Raw genomic sequence first — 19280 nt, forward strand, 5'->3', positions numbered from 1 at the left:
CTACTATGACCAAGGTCTGCTACAGACTGGAAATGGGACTTACTGGGGATTGTGAAGCTTCAGAGAAAAGGCAAATAAATAAATAAAGAAAGAAACCCTGAATGATCAAAAGATTAACTTAAAAATAAAAAACTCAAGCAAATGGCTACATACGTAATCTGATTTCACCAGCATACTTACGAAGGATGACGTGGGTGATAACGAATGCAAATATAAAGACTGTCAGAAAGGACAGAGATAAAATAAACATATAAAAAAATCTGTAGTTTCTTTTCCCCACACAGTTGCCTACCCAGGGACAGTGGTGATCAAACCGTTCTGAAATGAGAGGCAGAAGAAAAAAAAATGGAAAACAATTAATAAAATGCTGTTTATTTGGAAAAAGCTTTCTGAATACTATATTAAAACTCATGACTTAAATGGCGTTTGCAAATTAGCCACAGAGAAATTCTTATTTAGAAAGAAAAAAAAATAGAAAAAGAGTAAAAAAAAGAGTATTTTAAGGAAAACCTTACAGCTTTCAAAGAAATTAAAGCATGGCTGAGGTGAGCTCCTCTTAAACTAACAACATTATTGTGATAAATTGTGCAGACCAATAAGCATGTATTTATCCACTGTCATACTGAGCAGTACAACTACACTGTATTTTATATTTTCAAAATAGGTTTGGTTTTTCTTCTTCCAGGGACTCTTCTACTCAAAACTGGAGGTTTTGATGTTGATTTACTTATATCTGTCACAATCACACTTCTGACTTATGTCTACTATCATCTCATCCATCCATTATAGTATATGAAATATTTATACTCTCCCACTTCATTTTATTGCTTCACTCAAAATTACTGTCCATTCCAGACCACCTATTTTTCCTCTTAAGATTTGACACTGCCACACAGAACTATTATAAATAGCAAAATAATTCACATAAACTAATTATTTATCACATGTTAAAATCAGGCAGTCTTGTACAATTTGCTTATGCTTCTTTTGGCTTTGGGGTTGGTTATTTCCTTAAATAATCTATTCACTCTTTCAGGAATTTTCTGTAAACCACATGGTATAAGAAATGGTAGACATCATCTGAATGCTCTGTTACCCTTTGTGCTATAGCCTCCCAGTTTTTAGTAAATCAAACCCTTTCCTTTTATTTGCCTGAGAGATTAACTTGTTCATGAGACAGGAAAAGGTCAGGGTGGATCAGAAATGAGTGTTCCCAACACAGGGGAATTGCCCAAGTGCTGGAAAGCAGCAGAGGGAACAGTTCATTCTGCTTTTCCCCAGGCAGCATGGACTCCCCCTCCCCATCCATTCCTATATGCCAGGAAATGGAAACAAACAGGCATTTCCTAACTTTGAATTAGAGAGATTACACTGACAGAACAACAGAATTTTGAATTTTTCAATCAAATCCAAGATCATCAGACAGACAGATGCTCTCATGCTGACTCACTCTCTGATCCTTGGCCAAATCCTGCTTTGTTTTCTGTGACTTTTATGCCTCCACTGATGTATGATATCGAACTATATGTAAATCCACAGTAAAGGCAAGCTATAAATTTGAAGTCCTTAAGCCCTATGTTTAAAAGGCACATCTGCCCATGCACAGCAGTTTATTTTAGCTGTGGTTTTAGGTTAAAGACCTACATTACAGCTTTTCCTTGAAGTATGTATTTAGTATTATCTTCATTTAAAAAAGTCAAAACAACATGCACAACAGATTTCTGAGTTCACCAGACTTCAGGGGTTTTTAAAGTGGCTTTGCATGACAGCTGTTTGGACCACATGTTTCTGCCCTAAATCTGTTTCAAATTCCAGTGGGGGTACACAAGGTGAAGTTACTGAACTTTCTTAGGATAAGGCTTCAGAAATATATTGATTCAATGAGTACTGCTAAGAATACCAAGAACTAAACACTCTGCTATCTAAAAGGCCAGATGATACTACCTTTATTTAGTGCAATACAGTTGTATTCCAAAATTAACATGACAACACATTTGAACAATGCTTATTTTTAGATTTATGCTTCTGAATGAGTTTCTTATGTTCTGATAAACACTACATTTTATTTAATGGACACCTAATACAACATATGAGCAAATAATGACACCAAGAAAAATACTGATACAGAGCCTTTTAAAGAGCATAATCCTAAATTACTGCTTCAGAAAAAAAAGAAATTATGGCATGGCTTTGGAAGATAAACTCTGTATATACACATTCATTCTATTCTGTGCTGACATTGTGATAATCGACAAGTCATACTGACATCAAGCTCAGCCTCTAGCCATGAAACTACTTAGATACCTTAGACATCTATTTGATGAATTCAGATACATGCAAACAGAAAAACACACACACACAAACCCTTGTCTATAAACATACATACTTTGATATATGCATATATATTCCTTACTAAAGGCTGATTTTATATTCTTAACCTACTTGCCACTAATCTCCAAATTCTGCCTTCTAAATTCTGTGGTGAGCTGAAAGGCTCTCCTTTCTCAATACATACCTTGCCAATCATTGTGAAGCTAAGTAGCTACCTAAGATGTTTGTAAAGCAGAAATGGACAGAAAAGGCTGAATATGAAATACACTGCTGCAGTGTTAAATCTGAATCAACTCTAATGAAAAAGAAGTATTAAAGGGTTTTCAGGGTTGTTGTGAATTAATAAACTTGGACTCATTTTTCTCAGTCATAAAATAAAAATGGATGTGATATTTACGTTATATGCCTCAAAAGCATATTAAAAAGCAAGAGATTAATCTGCTCAGAAGAGCATAAATATGTAAATGCAAGTTAAAGATAATAGCCTTACAGCTTGTGACCCACTCTGCTTGTTAATGCCAGAAAAAACAGCCAATCCTGGCAAAATGAACAGACAGCTAAGCAGAAACTTCTAATGCTGTTAAGAAACACAAATTCTCTTAAATCTAGAGCTGTTCCTTCTTTCTTACAATAAATACTAATACTAATAAATACTAATGAACAAATAATACATTAATTTAAAGTTCATCTACAGCACACCAGATGCCTGCAAACTGAACCTCCAATGGTTTGAAAAAGGAAGCTCCGCCTGACATCTCTACTTGGCTTGGACAATGCTGGCAGCAAAATTAAGATTTACCTTCACTGAGAAATTAAAAACCTCTGATGCGGAGTAAACCTGGCAATTACAGCCTTCCAAAATTTAAAATGCAGAGCAAATACAAATGCAACTGATTGTTATGAACAATAAGACTGTTACGAGGTGGTAACTGCAGTTCTGGTTTAAATTCATAGGGTACAGTTAATGTATTTCTGAAATTTATCATATATTCATGACAAAGTTAATGTAAAAATATTTGAGGCAAATGAAGAGAATCAAAACATCAGAAATACAAACTATTGATAATAAAAAGTGGATTAGAACTCTCAATCAGGGAGGAAGCAGGCTGCAAGGGCTGAAATGTTTGCCTATGGAAGCATCCCATGGATAGAAAAGTAGCAGTAGACCATCTCCTGCACTCAATTTTAAGGAAAAGCAACAAAATATTTGTACTGCTAATGTATTTGCCTTCAGGATGTGGTATGACATGACAGCTATACCTATGTAATCAAGAACTACATGTAAAATAATGCCCCATCTTCTCCCCTTTTAGCAGTCCCTTGAACCAATCTCTTGCTTCTGTGTTTATGGCTCTCCATCTTTACACCAAGCCTGGTATTCATTTTACCCTATGGGTAGCCAGTTGACAGAGACAGATGAATTTAAAAGGTTAAGGTTAATTTTCTGTTGCCTATCTCCCCGATCAGCTCATCACAGTATCAAACACCAAGCTGGCCCAAGTGAAGCAGTGAGAACATACTGCCAGAAAAGAGATGAAATGATCCTTTCAGACACAGTTCAGTGTTAATTAGCTTAGCTGTAACACCAACTTTACTACAGGTTAACGCTTATTAGGACTGCAGGAGAAATCCAGTTTTGATTAATTTTTCAGGGTCTGAGAACAAAAGCTGAAGCATACAAAAAATAATATGTACGAACAGTTTATAAAGTGAAGTATCAATGAAAACAGGAGGTGGGTAAACAGAGGCTAAAAATGCTGTTCGAAATGACCACAGAAAACCAAAGAGGTAAGAAACCTCAAGAGCTGTTAGCAAACCTGCACCAGTGACTTTATTTTACTAGCCTTTCCCAAGTGATCAGCAACTTCAAATTTGGGTAATAAGTCCTGAGCATAGCCAGCATCCCCATAACCAAATCCAAAGGGTGAGGCTTCATCAGATAACTGAGCCAATCTAAAAGCTTAGTAGCAGTGAAAGAGATGATGACATGCTGCCTTCCCTACCACTTCATCCCACTTCCTTCTTTAACTGTCTAAGCTGCTGATGAATCAGTCAGGTCAGTTTCCTGAACTAGCAGGAAAGAAAAGAATATTTTTGTTCCTTGCTTAGTGAGAAAACCTGACATACCAATGGCTCTGTGTTACTAAGGGCTGTGTGAATAGGAACAAAGGAGAGAATCACACAGGTGGGGAAAAAAAGAGGATGAAGTTCAATCAGCAAACTGTCAGCATGACTCCCTGGTCTCATTAACACTTACCTAATAATATATGCTAAGTGGATGACAGAACAGTTACATCATACCTTAGACATTTCTCAGTTTTTACCTTCCCAAAAATATCTACATTTGAAAAATTAAGAAACATTAACTACTGGATAGCTCAGATTAAAAGAGAACATTTCCCATTTTAATAAGCCAAGTTCTTGTATATGGAGCGTTCATAGTATTTGCTTCAGAAGCCAAACCAAAGCATGTTCCTTTCTGCCCACAACAAAAGAGTCAAATCTCTACTTTTCCACAGCACAGCATGTAGACAGAAATCCTTAAATGTTCAGCTTCCATTTTTTCAATCACTATGCTCCAGGAAACCACAGACAAAATGACCCCAATGTTTCCTTTACTCTTTCAAAACATTTAGTAAAAGCTTTATAATTTACAACGAACAAAAAAACATTTTTACATGGAACATTCTTAGGCCAGCCTGGCCCTTCAGCTTATAGCTTTTCCCACCTGTTCACACTGTGATCTCAGAAACATTTGTTATTATTTATGAACTGCTTTCTTCTTCCTTTGCTCCACTGGATCACTGCACACCAACGTACATTTTTCTAAAGCATAGTGTCAGTGCAGGTCTCAAAGACAGAAAGTGTATTGGTGCAAAAACATCTAGGTCAAACTACTTGCAGATTCCAACAAGCACAGATTAGAATTCACTTGCTAATTTTTCCATCCCACTGAAGTAAAGCATTGTAGGTAAAGAAAGACACAAACCTAAGGTGTTCACCGAATGCTATCACCTTTACTGCGCACATGACATCCCAGGACTGAAAAGTGTGAAGAGCCTGCTATTTGAATCTTGTGTCAGTCAAAAGAAAAATCATATTACAGCTCAACCAACTGGACCAGCATTACTCAAAATTACTTTTGATAGTAGCAGTACAACATAGGACTACAGAGTCCATTGTCGTGGATGCACACTGAACAATTATGTAGAGATACCGACACATCTGCATGGATTTGTAATGATGACAATTACAGCTTTTTGTAGGACTGTGATGTCATGATATGATCACATCTATTCAGGCTTCTTTGGTTTGACATTTTGTATGACAATGGCACTTTCAGAATCTGGGTGCTCCTAAAATGTTTAGGCAAACAAATGAGGTTTTAAAGTTCATATAAGGAACACGTTTTATTACAAAAAATATTTCTTTTCTTCTAAGATACAGCAGTTTAATCTAACAGCCTGATGAGTCATGCACGCATGCACAAAAGCCAATACAACTATAGCATTAAATCCCTTACAGTCACTTCAGAACGTCTACTAATTTAACTTAATTAGTAAAAAATCTTGTATCTGATATTCATGGCAAACTTCACAAAACCTATCCTTAGCTCAGATGTTCAGTTCCACTGACTTAAGTCATCACTCCTCAGAAAATTATTTATTTAATCATATTTTAAAAAGCCACTGATGGGACTTGCCACCAATTGCCAACAGCAGTCAAATGCATAGATCAATTTAACTTAGACATTCACCTGTGTGACAGTCATTCCCCTGAAAATGCCTTTGCTGCTACTTTTGTGGAATGAAATTGGAGTAGAAACATATGAAAAAGAGGCTGAGTAACAAAAGACTGATTGCAAGTTACATTTATATGCACACTGATGTTATTTTAGAACATCTGCTATAGACAATGCACAATGGATCCTTTAAATCGCCACACTTCAGTACTTGTGTACTCTGATCCCAAATCAAAACACCCGAAGAAAACCAAACTGTACAGAAAGAGCCTTCTAGCTGCAAATTTACTTTTGGGAAATATTCACCAAAGGTTTACTCCAGATTATATTCTGGTCACTACACTAATCTACAAGGTAATGTAAACTGAAATAGAGATTAATATTGGGAAAGATGGGCCCATATTAATGAAATTAATAATGTGCATGGATATCTACAACAAAAGGTCAATCAGAAACACAAACACATGGCCTACTCAACAAATATTTTACTCTTAAAATCATATAAATACTGTCCCAGACAGCTAAGATATTTGGGTGGGGTTTATTTAAGCAGATCAGTCACAATGTCAGCTTTTCCCATGCTCATCAACATAAATAGTAGCAGGCTAACGTTATTCACAAAAAGAAAATAAACATGCTTAATTTTTGAAATAAAAATAGCAATCGATTTATTAGGAGAAAATCCATCCATTGCCCTAGGATAGCTGACAGTAATTAAACTATACTGTCACATAGCCCACTTCACTGCTATCTCCAATAATAAATGTCGACTAATTAACAACAAATCCCTTTGCATGCACATTAATGGTGACATTTTCAAAGGCAGCAGTAGCAGTTTAGAAAGATTGTTCTTTGAAAGGTACAAAGGGTGCACAGCAAAGGACCTCACTGCTTAACAATCTCTAATTAAATACCTACTCTTGTCAATACTTTCACACATTGGGAACAAAACAAGTGCCAGACACACAGGCAACCATAGAGGAAGAGAGTTAAAAATCCCAACTTGTCACTAGGGAATGCATAGTACCCTTACCAGGTATCAGAATCCACAAAGTTTATGGACTTGTTCCTCTCTTTTCTACATGAAAGCACAGGGTTTTATTCACACTTCTGTATCTGCCTTTGAATTCCTAACCATCTTTCAAATTGGTATTGCACCAAATGTAAGTATTTCTTGTCTTAGGTTCCTAATTTTTCTTGGTAACTACCATCTGACATCTGTGGCTTACAACATCATTTACGTAGTTGGGTATTATGATCATCTCTTTTATTTTTTATATGCAGACCAGTATTATGATCATCTCTGCTTTTTTTTTTTTTTATATGCAACCAGTATTATGATCATCTCTGCTTTTTTTTTATAGGTAGATGAGTATATAAAAGCTGCAGTTTCTCTATGAAGTAACCTATTATACTATTGTATTTTTTAAAGAGACTTTCTATCCTATTTACCACTGCTTTGGCTTAGACTTAAGAACTCTTTGACAAACATGGCATACTCCCTGAATTTCTAACGTCCATCTAGTATACAGATGGCATAATAATAAACAAATATCACTTCTGTAAGTGCTGCTGTGTACTCCATTCAGCAGCTTCTTGGATGCCCAAAAAGGTAGTACAAATAGAAAGAGCCAAAGCCATTACTCACATGTAAAAACTTGGAAAAAAAATATACAAAAGAAGGAAAAAAGGACATAGCAGCTGACTGTGGTTTTAACTCTTCAGCTAAAGAGTCACTTCTGCACATCCTGAAACAACGTTTAACAGGTTCAAAAATCAGGCCCCAAAATGAAGTGAAAACTGTACTCTCCTCATTGCAAGAAATGTAAGGAAAGAAGTAGGCAAAGGTCATGAAAAAGAAAGCAAGAGGGGAGATAATAAGGTAATGAAAGAAGAGTGCTAGCATATTGTATTTTCAAAACAATAAATTAATGTAGTCCAGTCAATACCAAAACCAAAAGACAATACCTACAGTTGCCTGGTAGAAGTGCGTATTACAGAAGCAATGATTTAACCAGAAAAGGGGTGTTTGTTGACTTCCAATGTAAATTATTTTCTGTCAAAATTTTTGCCAAAAATTTGACACTTGGTCTCATGTTTGGGATCTACATAAAAGCGACCAGACTTACAAGTGAAAGGAATCCTATCTCCTACAGAAACCAAAAATGTTGATATAAAATACCATAGTATGGTATGTGTGCCTCAGCACTATTAGCATTATGGTTCCCCATCTAAAGAAGTTTGTATTAGGTACAAAGAAGGCCAACTAGGATCTATCAAGGGCTATTAAAAAGGGATGTCCCCTCAGGGTTCAAGAAGGCATATACTGTAAATAAGAATATTCAACAGAAAGCGTCCTTGAGTACTTGCCCTCTTCTCCCATTCTTCACCAGGGATCCTCTCTGGTCATGGTGGGAAATGACCTACTACACAAACTGAAACTTTAGTCTAACTTAGTATGCCATTCTCGTGTTCACAGGTGATCCAGAAAAGTCAAATTAAACGTTTAAAGGTTGTGACATTCAACTTCACAAATTTGAGCTTTGAATCTTCTGGAAAAAAGTCATGTGTTGAAAGAAACATAGTGGAACTGGAGAAGAGAAGCTACTTTCATCCATCAGTCACACACAAATTTATGACATACAGATTTTGAAAGAAATAAACTGGCTATAGTCTTTTAGATTATAAATGTATCTCTTCTTCCATCACACTGGACTTTTGCCTTAGTCTGTATCAGTTACTTCACTTGATCATCAAAACTGTGGCATGCGAATACCAGGAATGCTTTAGACAGATTATTGGACTAAGCTGATTTACTGTTTGTTAATTATTATTCACTTTTTCTCATTAGTCATTTGGTACTATATTTAAACAGATTGCTTGGAAATAGTCAGATGCTTTTATTTTTTACTTATCTTTATCTTTTTTTTACTAAAAAAGACAAAAGTTATTTATTAAAACCAACCAACCAACCAAAGAAAAGGTAATTCCAGCATTAGTGTTGAAATGACCATAAATAAATAAATTTAAAAGTAATTTGGTCATTTCAGAACCAAAGCCAACCGATGGCTTCTGACTAGCATCACACAGTGCAATCAAAACCTCTTTTTAAAACCCTGCAATAACTAGCCTGAGTTCCGAATTTGTCTGCTGTTGTTATTCTTTTCTTTATCTCTTGTGTTTATGTGTACATTATTTTAAATTCAATTATGATTTTAAGCAACATAATGTTACACAGAAAAACTCTGACGGGCTAATTTCCAACTGCCAATCACTAAGGCAGCTAAAAGAAAGCATGTCAGGAATACACTTAAAGTATTTGTCTCAGGGAACACTTACTCGATCAAATATTCAACAAATGCAAAAAAATGCAACAAATTACATTTGTATAAAAGTCTAGATTTTTCTGAATACTATTATGAACATATTGTAAAGCTAAAGGAGTTTGAAGTATTATTATGGATAAAACTCATATTAATTTGGTGTGGTTTTTTTCAACAAAATATACATGTCATTTATTAAAAAATAACGAGGAAATGAAAATTAAAAACAAGATAAGTAACAGATATGCTTACTGGACAACTAGAACGTTAGAGGGAAAATACCAATAACGAATAATTTTTGTACTCACATATTTAAAATGTTGCTAAGGATTCCTTACAAAATGAAAAGCATCAATAAAAAATATGGAACGAAAGAACCTCTCTTTAACACTGCATTCATTTGCCCAGTACCATAAAACACCTTCAGGAAAAAACAGCATACTGTTTTTTCTAAGTAGTGAGTGCTGGTTTGAAAAAAGATTCCACTCCTGTATCACACAGTCTCTGTAGTTAGTTTACAACTGCAGCAAAAAGCTTCCAGAACTATGTGATAGAAAGGAATGCATAGTCATACTGGTAGTGAATTGCAATATTAAGTTACTTATGTATCTGTATGTGTGTGAAGTAGGAATATTTTTGCGTTGGTTTAGTTACAGCAGTAAGGAACTAGCAAATGACAGTGGCAGAAGAACATTCATTGCTATTATAAGATTTATTCTCAAACTAAAATTAAAGCATCATCATATAGACAAACCTAATTTAAGAGTGGTGGTAAACTATGTAACACATTCTGATTAAGTGTATGATCTGTTAGTTCTCCACAAGTATGTGAGCAAAATTATTTTCTTGACATCCATTTTTTACAGAAAATTAGCTGCAGGTACTTATAGCTTTCACTTCTTTCATTCAAAAGATGTGAATAGTTACATGACAAATACCTGTATTGAATCAGGAAACAGAAATACTATCCAGTGCACCCAGACTGTAATGTCCATTGCAGAATGAGGAGAAAAAACACACCAAATTCATTCCAATAAATGAATGGATTTTTTTTAAACACAAATAACATCAAATTAAAAAATGTGCAAGAGGACATTACAATGATCATAGCTATATTTTTTGAGCAGAAAAGACTAATCTTGGATACAATTATCACTCTTATGAGTCATTTGCTCAGACTTTTTTGATCTACATTCATAATAATTCACATCTGTTGCTTCAGGCACAGACATAATCAGAAAGCAAGGATTGAGTTGTTCCCTTTCCATCACTAATTTTATGTTTCATGGAGTATGTTTTCCAAATTTAGTATGACAAGGACACCATCAGATTACAGAATAACCTGCAACAAAATCCTTCATACCAATTTATTAAAAAGCCTGAAACATCTTAAAATAAGCTTCAGGATGTGTGTGTGGGAGTTGCTCTTATTTATGCGCTCTCGGTAAAGACAACAGCCTTCAACTTTTATTTACTGCGCTGGTCAACAACTTAATTTTCATATTATCAGGTTTGCTGAGCAATACAACACTTTTATGTCCAGGCTACATATCTGATAAAATATTTTTCTGAAAATTTGTCAACTGCAATTCATAAACATCCCTATTTGCCAAGCTCAACAGCTTTTATAACACTTACTCAATTTTAACACATCAGAAAAATTTGTTTACTGAAGGAAACATCTACAGATACCAATCAACTGTATAGGGCCAAAAGGCTAAACTTCTCACTCTGATGTAAGTGTACTCCCTAAATGAATATCATCTAAACATGAAACTGTAATTCTTCCAATGACTGCTTTATATCTAAAAATAACGCTCCTGAATGCTGCAATTACATTTCTCAGCTGGAGACATCTTTCTACATTATTTTCTTGAATGCATAAGATCCAGGCTCAACACTGTGCTAATCAGCTGCACTGAACTCTAAATAAGATCTAATTAACTAGAAACTACACAGATTTGATTGGTGGGTTTTTTTTTGTTTGATTTTAAATCCAAGCTTATCTTAATCACCTTGTCTGCCCTCCAAAGAAGAGAGTAATGAAGAAAGACAAGATGTTCAGAGGAAAAAATCCAACCTATCATTACAAAATATCCTTAGGTCTTGACAACATCTACTTACTCTCAAAATAGCATGTTTGCCCAGCTATTTCTTATGGATTCTGACTTTCAGATTTCTAGTCTTAAAACTGTTCACAGGTAAGAATCAATTACTGTGTGTATTCTGGTCACAGTGCAAGCTGTAACCATTTGAACTACACCACACAGACTATAATGAAGCGAAAAAAACTTTCCTTGCCCTCAGTGTAGTCTGATGAAGGAAACAACTCTAGAGACTCCCATAAAGCTTTGTTGTCTGCACTGGAAAGTTCACTGTACATACTATGCTGCTCTATTCGAATTGGGTGTGTTGTGTAGCAGAGCAGGTTAGAAAAGATGTATGCACCAGAAGATATTCTTCCTTAGATTAGCAACAACCATCTGTTAGGTCAAATCTCCCAACTCCTCAAAAATTCTTAACATTTAACAGAGCTTATAGCAAAGAAGGATGAACACATCAAGTGACCTCTTGAGTAATCTTGTCACTAAGTCTTTCTCTCTCGTACCAAAACTATTCATAACAATATATAAGCTACTAAATTGAACATATGCCATATCTTTTTTTTACTCACCTACGCAGTTATCACAAAGGCTGCAATGTGAGGCACGAGGTGGGCGGAAAATCTTGCAAGTAAAACAGTATTTTAATTTCACTGTCTGTCCATTGATGATCACTTCTTTTGTTCTGGGAGGGGGGCGATATCCTCCTGAACTGGAGCCATTTGCAATATCTAATCATGGAAATAGAACGCATTACATTTTTCACATGAGCTTTGGTGTATGCACAAAACTGTCTTTGATGGCAACCTATAGTAAGTTTTAAATTGGTATCAACACACTTAAACAACTTTTTTCCCCATTCATATTCTCCTAAAATAACATGTAGCAAAAAGACAGTTAATTATAAATAGCATCTATAGCCAATCCATTTGAATTAAAGACCCAACCCAATTCTCAAATGCTGACATCAACTTTGATCACAAAACTCATACTTTCACACCCCCAATAATTCATGAAGGATACATTAAAAACTATGACTACTGTAGCAGGATGGTAAAACTTGGGCAAATTATCTTTAGGATTTTAATTATTTTTTTTTTTAGAATTTCTATAATAACAAAAAGACTCTCTAGAAGTGATGCAGAAATTCTACAACCTAATATAGAATCTGCACATTTACTTAAACAACAGCAGATCTGTCATTAGACCTTGGCATTTGGTAGAAATAAGATCAGTTATCACTCTGAGATCTCTTAAATGCTGTGGTAAAATGGAGCACATCCAGAATAGTATTTCACAGCTCCTGCTGTTTCTAAGTTTGAGTATCTAACTCCCAGTGTTACTTTTACACATCTTGAAGTTTGTTGCATAAAAATAGTTTCTAACTACCTCATTTGGTGCAAGTGGTGGGTTTTGAGTTTTGTTTGTTCGCTTACTTTTGCTTTATTTTAGAATATCAGCACTCATTTTACCCAGCAACTAAAGGACTGGTTAGGCTGAATCACTGAAGTTCAATTTTTCCTTTAAATGTGTGCAAGCTGAGCTATACTCCGAAAACTGAACATGTAAAAGTGGTACCTTTATCCCAGTTTGTTGTGTAATCACAATCAAATCAAACCACAGAAGTGAAAAAAAAATGCAAAACAACCCCTAAATCATTACTCTTGGACAAGCTGAACAGCAAGAACAACGGGGAAGTAAAATAAATTACTTTCCAATATATGAATGAAACTACACTTCAAAGTCACAGTCACCTGCCCAACTGTGTATCAAGCTGTCACCCTCATTTTCCTGTTGGACAAATGTGGAGCTGTAATGACAGGTTACTAAGAGATCCATGACTCGCATTTGAGCTCAAATTGTTGGAAGTATCACTCCCAATTTCTGACAGGTCTGCAGACATGTTTACACAGCCTACAAGCCACACATTTTCCAAGGGGGCAACTAGAAAGCCTTCTACCTCATAAGGTATTCAAATCAGCAGCAACATAGCTGTGCTAGCAAAGGTGTCATTAAACAATTTGCTAGATTTGGCAGCAAATCAAGCTTAAGAAATTCCCATTTGCAACATGCTCACCACTTCATAAATATGCATCAATAAAAGTATTTTGAGACACCACTGTAGACATGACCACTGAAACAACTGGACTTCCGAAAACTCTTGAGAAGAGGGTGGGAAGGAGGGGAGCAATAGTTGAGAATGGTAGAATCAGGGTTTGAAGTTCCTGAATGTCTCTTATAAGAACAAAATAGTGACTACTGAAGAAACAGCAGCTTAGAAATAGCCTACTAGACCCTGATGAGCTATAGGCATTTGCTTGTATTGTATCTAAACTACCTCCTGCAATGCTTCTGGAATGCTGAAAAAGGTCCTGTGGTCTGCACACGGAAGCAGAGATTACTGTATGGCTCCCATAACAACCCATATTAACTGATTTTGACCTTAAGGCCAATACTACTTGACAGTACTTTCAATTAAGTAAGCTACTAGTGTATTAATATGCTGAAACACAACCAGACAATGAAATTGTTTCATGTGCAACGCGGGCATTATCTCGAGTTCCTTTTTTGTTGGTTTTTATAGTTGCGTTATTTTAAAAAACTCACTGATTTAATGATTGTGATTTTAAAGCACTCCAGCAGATACAGTAATTTGATGGGATCAACAGAAATAATTTCTTCAGGTTATAGTAAAAACTGTATTTTTTTATTTACATGCATAACAGTTTATTTGTCCTCATGACCCATCAGTTTGAGCTGGGTAATTTTTGATTTTTGAATTCTAATTCAGCACTAAGCTGAAAAGATGTTCTTTGAAGAGCACAGGACAACTGTGCTTACACTATTTAAAACTTTACAGAGACATGTATGATTCCTAAATCCAGAAAACAGGGAATAATCTCTCATCATCCAGAGATTACACTTAGAAAGCCTCCCTGTTTGCAGTGAATTTATTTTCTGTAAAACAAATTATCATAGTCTGCATGAAAGGCTGAAATAAATAACTTGTACTAGTACCAATCTGCAAAAGACAATATGTTTTAGGGAAGAAAATCACCATATTAAGTTTTTGTTATTAAAAATCCTCTATAGCTGATATTAGTCACTACCACTGAAAAAGATAAATATATTTCAATACACTGTACTTGGGTGATAACATCCCCAGTAGGCTTGTAATATTCTTAGCCCTTCTATAAATTCATGGGCCTTACAAAACACACTGTTGTGCCCATTTCTGACAAAACAGACTTAAATTGCAAACAGAAATGTAGGTTATTAGCACTAATTAGCTATTTATAAAAAAACATTTAGTACGTGAATGTATAATGTTCATTAATAAACCAATGATGACCAATTGATATTCATACTCAAATTAGGCGCATAATTGTAAAAAATGCACACAAAGCCTGAATTTTCTATACTTGTAGCTTTCTATACCACTGCAATCATTGAATCATTGAGTTTCCTAAAATAATGTTAATATTTCACATATTCTTTTACAAAATCTTATTATTCCTGAATATGTACATGATCATTGAAACAAAACTACTTAAACCAGTCAAGATGAATTTTTTTAGAAGAAAAAAGCTCTTTTTCCTAATGAATCATTTATGCATCCAAAATGCACAATGACTGAAACCTGTATTTTCCCTCTTTTAAGATGTTCAAGAAGGGCACTGTATTTATTTTATTTTAAAATAGGCTCTGGCAAATTCTCAAAGGCAACTTTCCTCTTCTCTGGCAGAAAAGGGAGACTACTGGCCAGCCTTACAACATTGGTTTTCTAAGAGGATTTCCTTCTGAACCTTTGCAGTGAAGTTCAAATTCACAGGGAGACAGCAAATCCTAGTTCTCTGAGGAAAATTAATCTCAAAATCTGAGGATGAAAGCTAATGAAAGTGAAATTAACAACAACAGCCTTGCTGACTTGCTATGGAGTCAAACTTTCACCCACAATCCTACATGCATGATCAAACCTAAAATCCCAGTCTTTATGTTTATTAACATTTTTTTTTTTAAACAAAGCAACAGGTCAAATGTGCTTGGATTTCCTCAGATTCATCTCACCTAAACGTGCTAAACATATCCTGGTGTTTCAGTGATTTTTTCATACTGTAATTTGCCTTCACTTGGACTGCTCATACTTGGGTTCTAATGCAGTTAAATCTTCTAATGCATGCACTCCTTTTGAGGCACATTAAGATTAACCTTTACAGAACCACCTTCCCCAAATGAACCTGCATTTAATCACTATTTTTTACACGTTTCTATTCTAATCTGTTACTGATGTAGTAATGCAAGTTACTTTACAAAAAGTTAAAAATTTCCTACTAATGGGATTGCCTTCCATCCTCTCTGCTCTGACACATTTTATAACTTCTCTAGCAGTGTTAGATGTTCATGCACTAGATGGGGCTCCAGCATCTTCCTTACCCTCCTACAAAACCCCCAAACACACAACCCACATTCTTGCAGGACCAAGGTACCTGAACTGCTATAAGGAAGTCACCCCAAGCACTTAATGGAGATACAGCAGTCTAGTAACCTTCCAATATGGCAACAAACTCCACTTAGATTTCTCAAATTACTACATCAAAAATAAATGGGAGGTGCTATTTAGATGAGGCACTTAAATCACCAGGATTCTTCCACTCAATCAAGCACTTGGTTTTTGGGAGAATTTTTCTAAGATACGAATTTCTGGTTTTCAGATGCTTAAGCAAGATGATTCAACCTCTTCTGAACTCAAGATGAATTATAAACATTTTAACACCTTTATCATATTAGACAAACTCGAAGAAGGAGCTGAAACCTAGAACATGCTGTAGCCTTGAGCTTAGCATGCAACTTTTTCTGCACAAACTTTGGTAGAAAAAAGATGGCAGGGTGTTGGTATTGTCACGGCTTAGCTATCCTCAGCAGCATCTTGTTAAGAGCTATAGAGTTAACTTCCGTATTTCTTTACTGGAGAGCACAGATAACCCTGTTTATGAAAAGGTTATGAACATGCCATCACTGCAGAGAAAGCAAGGATGACACGTTCCAGCAGAACTGGGTTATTGAAGACTGCTGCAGTCAAGCACTGCAAGGAATCGAGAGTCAACGAATCTGACTCTACCTCCTACCACCTCCACAAGAAAGAGATGACACCTGCCCACCCCAGAGAAAGGAAAAGCTTTGAGTAAATCCACCACAGAAACACAAGGTGAGTAAATAGCAGAGTAGAAGGAAGGATCTGAAAAAGAGGAAGGAGTGACAGCCAACAACCAGATACAACCAAGCAGGATCCAGCTAAAAGCCATGGAAGCAGGGCTGAACAGAAGTACAGGAAAGACACGGCAGAACACAGGATGTATGTACCTCGCATGCAATGCAAATAAGAGGAAGAAAAGAGCCCAGAACGGACTCTAAACACCAGAAAACACAGGATCCTCCAGAAATACGAACCAAAACCCAAACAGCTTTCCAGAACAAACTGTAGTAACTTTTTGTGCCAAGGCCACAATAACCAGAACTACATTCTTACAGTGCTGCATTCTGCCTTGCCTGTCTAGGTTATTACCCAAAGAACAACTTCACTGCTCCTTTTGATTATTTGTGTGTGTGTCTTTATAACCTCTGGATTATGAAAATAATGTATCTAAGCCACTGTCTATGCCAATTAGCAAGTGTTCAAAATACCTCATCTTTCAAATGGAGCCAAGAACACAGTTAATTTATAGCCTGCTTATACGTCTGCCATGTTATAAGAATAGAGAATCAAACTGTACATCTTAAACTCTAGAGAGACTATTACACCACATTCATTTCAAAAACATACATACAATTAAATACCGCATATATGAATACTGGATTTAAAAACTGAGGAATTTATTTGCTGTAGTTAAATTGGGAAAATCCATTACTAAACGTGTATTTAAAACATGTTTTACAGAACATTCAAGATTTCACCAAGTAGTTGGATACAGTGTTGAAAAAACTGTCATAGCAAGATAACTAAATCCTAATAACTACCATTCAAAAGCTCATTTGCAGTATCATTTAGCAGACCATCATCACTATCATCTTTATACATAATTACTGAAAAGGTAAATTCCCATTAGAGAGACCATCTGTTTTACATAAAAAGAGTAAGTTATCCTAGTTTTTTGTTCAGAAAATTTTTTTCCCCCAACTGCACTGCCATTATTACTGGTTGATAATCAGCAAGTAAATTTCAGTAGCAGCTTCAGTAATGGATTTTAATTTCATTTTCAGCCTAAGAGACTCAATAAATTCAAAGAAATGAACACAGAATTTGAAAAGTACTTACAGAGATGATAGGGAACATGCGACAGGCCCTAGATGGATAATAGTAATCTTTTCAGCATCTTAACCTCCCTTTTCAAACACAGGTGCGAAAGCCTCCCAGTATTTAGGAAGATTTTATTTAATTAATTTTCAAACAGTTTCAGGAATTAGAACTATGATTTTCCTGTGGCTGATCTATCAGCAACTGGTGGCACAATTCAAAACACCATACCTACCCTTCTGTCTAAACTGATGACCCCTTTTTTCACTCAGCTAACTTCTTAGTAGGGGAAGCAACAAGTATATCCTTTACTTTAACCAGACCTAAGATAACTTCCCTCAAACACATTTTTCTTCATACACAGCTATGCTTCAGATTTTGTTTACAGTTATCCCACATTAGAGTAGGAATAAATTATTCACTCAATCATTAATACTCATCTCATTACAGAGAAAAAGAAACAAAATGGATTACTAGCAGTAAAAAGCCTGAAGATTTTTCTGTAAATTCTACTACTAACCAACTTCAAAATCCTATCTTTAGCCAAAAATGGGTTTAAAGAAATCTGTTAATAATAAGTGAAAGAAAGATGGTTGGTCAACAGGATTGCACACAAATGTCTTCTGTTCTCCTAGTTCTGGTTTAAATATGCTTCATGAGTGTGATTTCTACACAGTGCCCTCCTATGGTGGTCCAGCCTTTTCCTAATGAGAACTTCTGATTAGATATAGCAGTGACGCACACAGTACTGTTCTTCAGAGAAGGCAGAAGACCAGCTAACACAAATGGGTTGGCTCTGTGCATACAGGGTTAGGGATGGTTTGTGTGTTGTTCTGTAGAAGTAAATGATTATTTAAAAACAAGCTTGGTACTCATTAAACAATTGTTAAGCTTTCATTTTTAAACTATTTTAAAATGCTAAATTTGCGGAAGATTAAATTTAACTAAAACATACACCACTATTTTCTTAATTTAAACTTTCTAAAGTATCACTTCTGTTTTATTTTATCTAGAAAGCACTCCTCCCTTTATTAAGTGTTTCATGTAACTCATACCACATATGATAAAGACCTACTTTTACACTTTGGAAACAGATTACATTCTGTTCTTTATCATTAGGGCAGCAGAGACCAGGTTGATGACTGGCAGATTAAGACTACTTGTGCTGCACAACATGAGGAGAAAAAAATAGGTGTGCTGGGACTGCTGGAGTGAAATAGCTAGGAGAGGTCATGACATCAGGCTTATGAAATACAACAGTTTAACAGCAACCTAAGTTCTTCAAGTAAGCCTTATGAAAGGTTACTCAATTAAAATTATAGTCTTAAGATTTCAAATCTCTAACAAATATATTTACCTTCCAATCATAAGACATTTTACTGGGATCTTCAGTACTGAAACAGGCAAAAAATGTCCACTGCTCCCTAAATACTGCATTAATAAAATTGAAAAAACCCTCAATTTAAAAAACCAGAATACTGGCTAGCTGC

General features: G+C 35.4%; 1 protein-coding gene across 5 annotated transcripts in view; it reads right to left on the minus strand.

Moving 5' to 3' along the window:
• The window catches only part of ZDHHC14 (zinc finger DHHC-type palmitoyltransferase 14), a 102790-nt gene that overhangs the window by 22194 nt on the left and 61316 nt on the right, over window positions 1-19280 (minus strand). For 4 of the 5 annotated variants that reach the window (XM_013129293.3, XM_005150064.3, XM_031049832.2 and 1 more), the window contains exons 3-4: window positions 12071-12229; window positions 181-318 (exon numbers count right to left, since the gene is read on the minus strand). In XM_013129293.3, the coding sequence (XP_012984747.1) occupies window positions 181-318; window positions 12071-12229 (297 nt within the window). The remainder of the gene's footprint in view (window positions 1-180; window positions 319-12070; window positions 12230-19280) is intronic. The other variant, XM_031049833.2, reaches the window with a different exon arrangement.

Source organism: Melopsittacus undulatus, chromosome 3, assembly GCF_012275295.1.
Source record: "Melopsittacus undulatus isolate bMelUnd1 chromosome 3, bMelUnd1.mat.Z, whole genome shotgun sequence".
Lineage (NCBI taxonomy): Eukaryota > Metazoa > Chordata > Aves > Psittaciformes > Psittaculidae > Melopsittacus > Melopsittacus undulatus.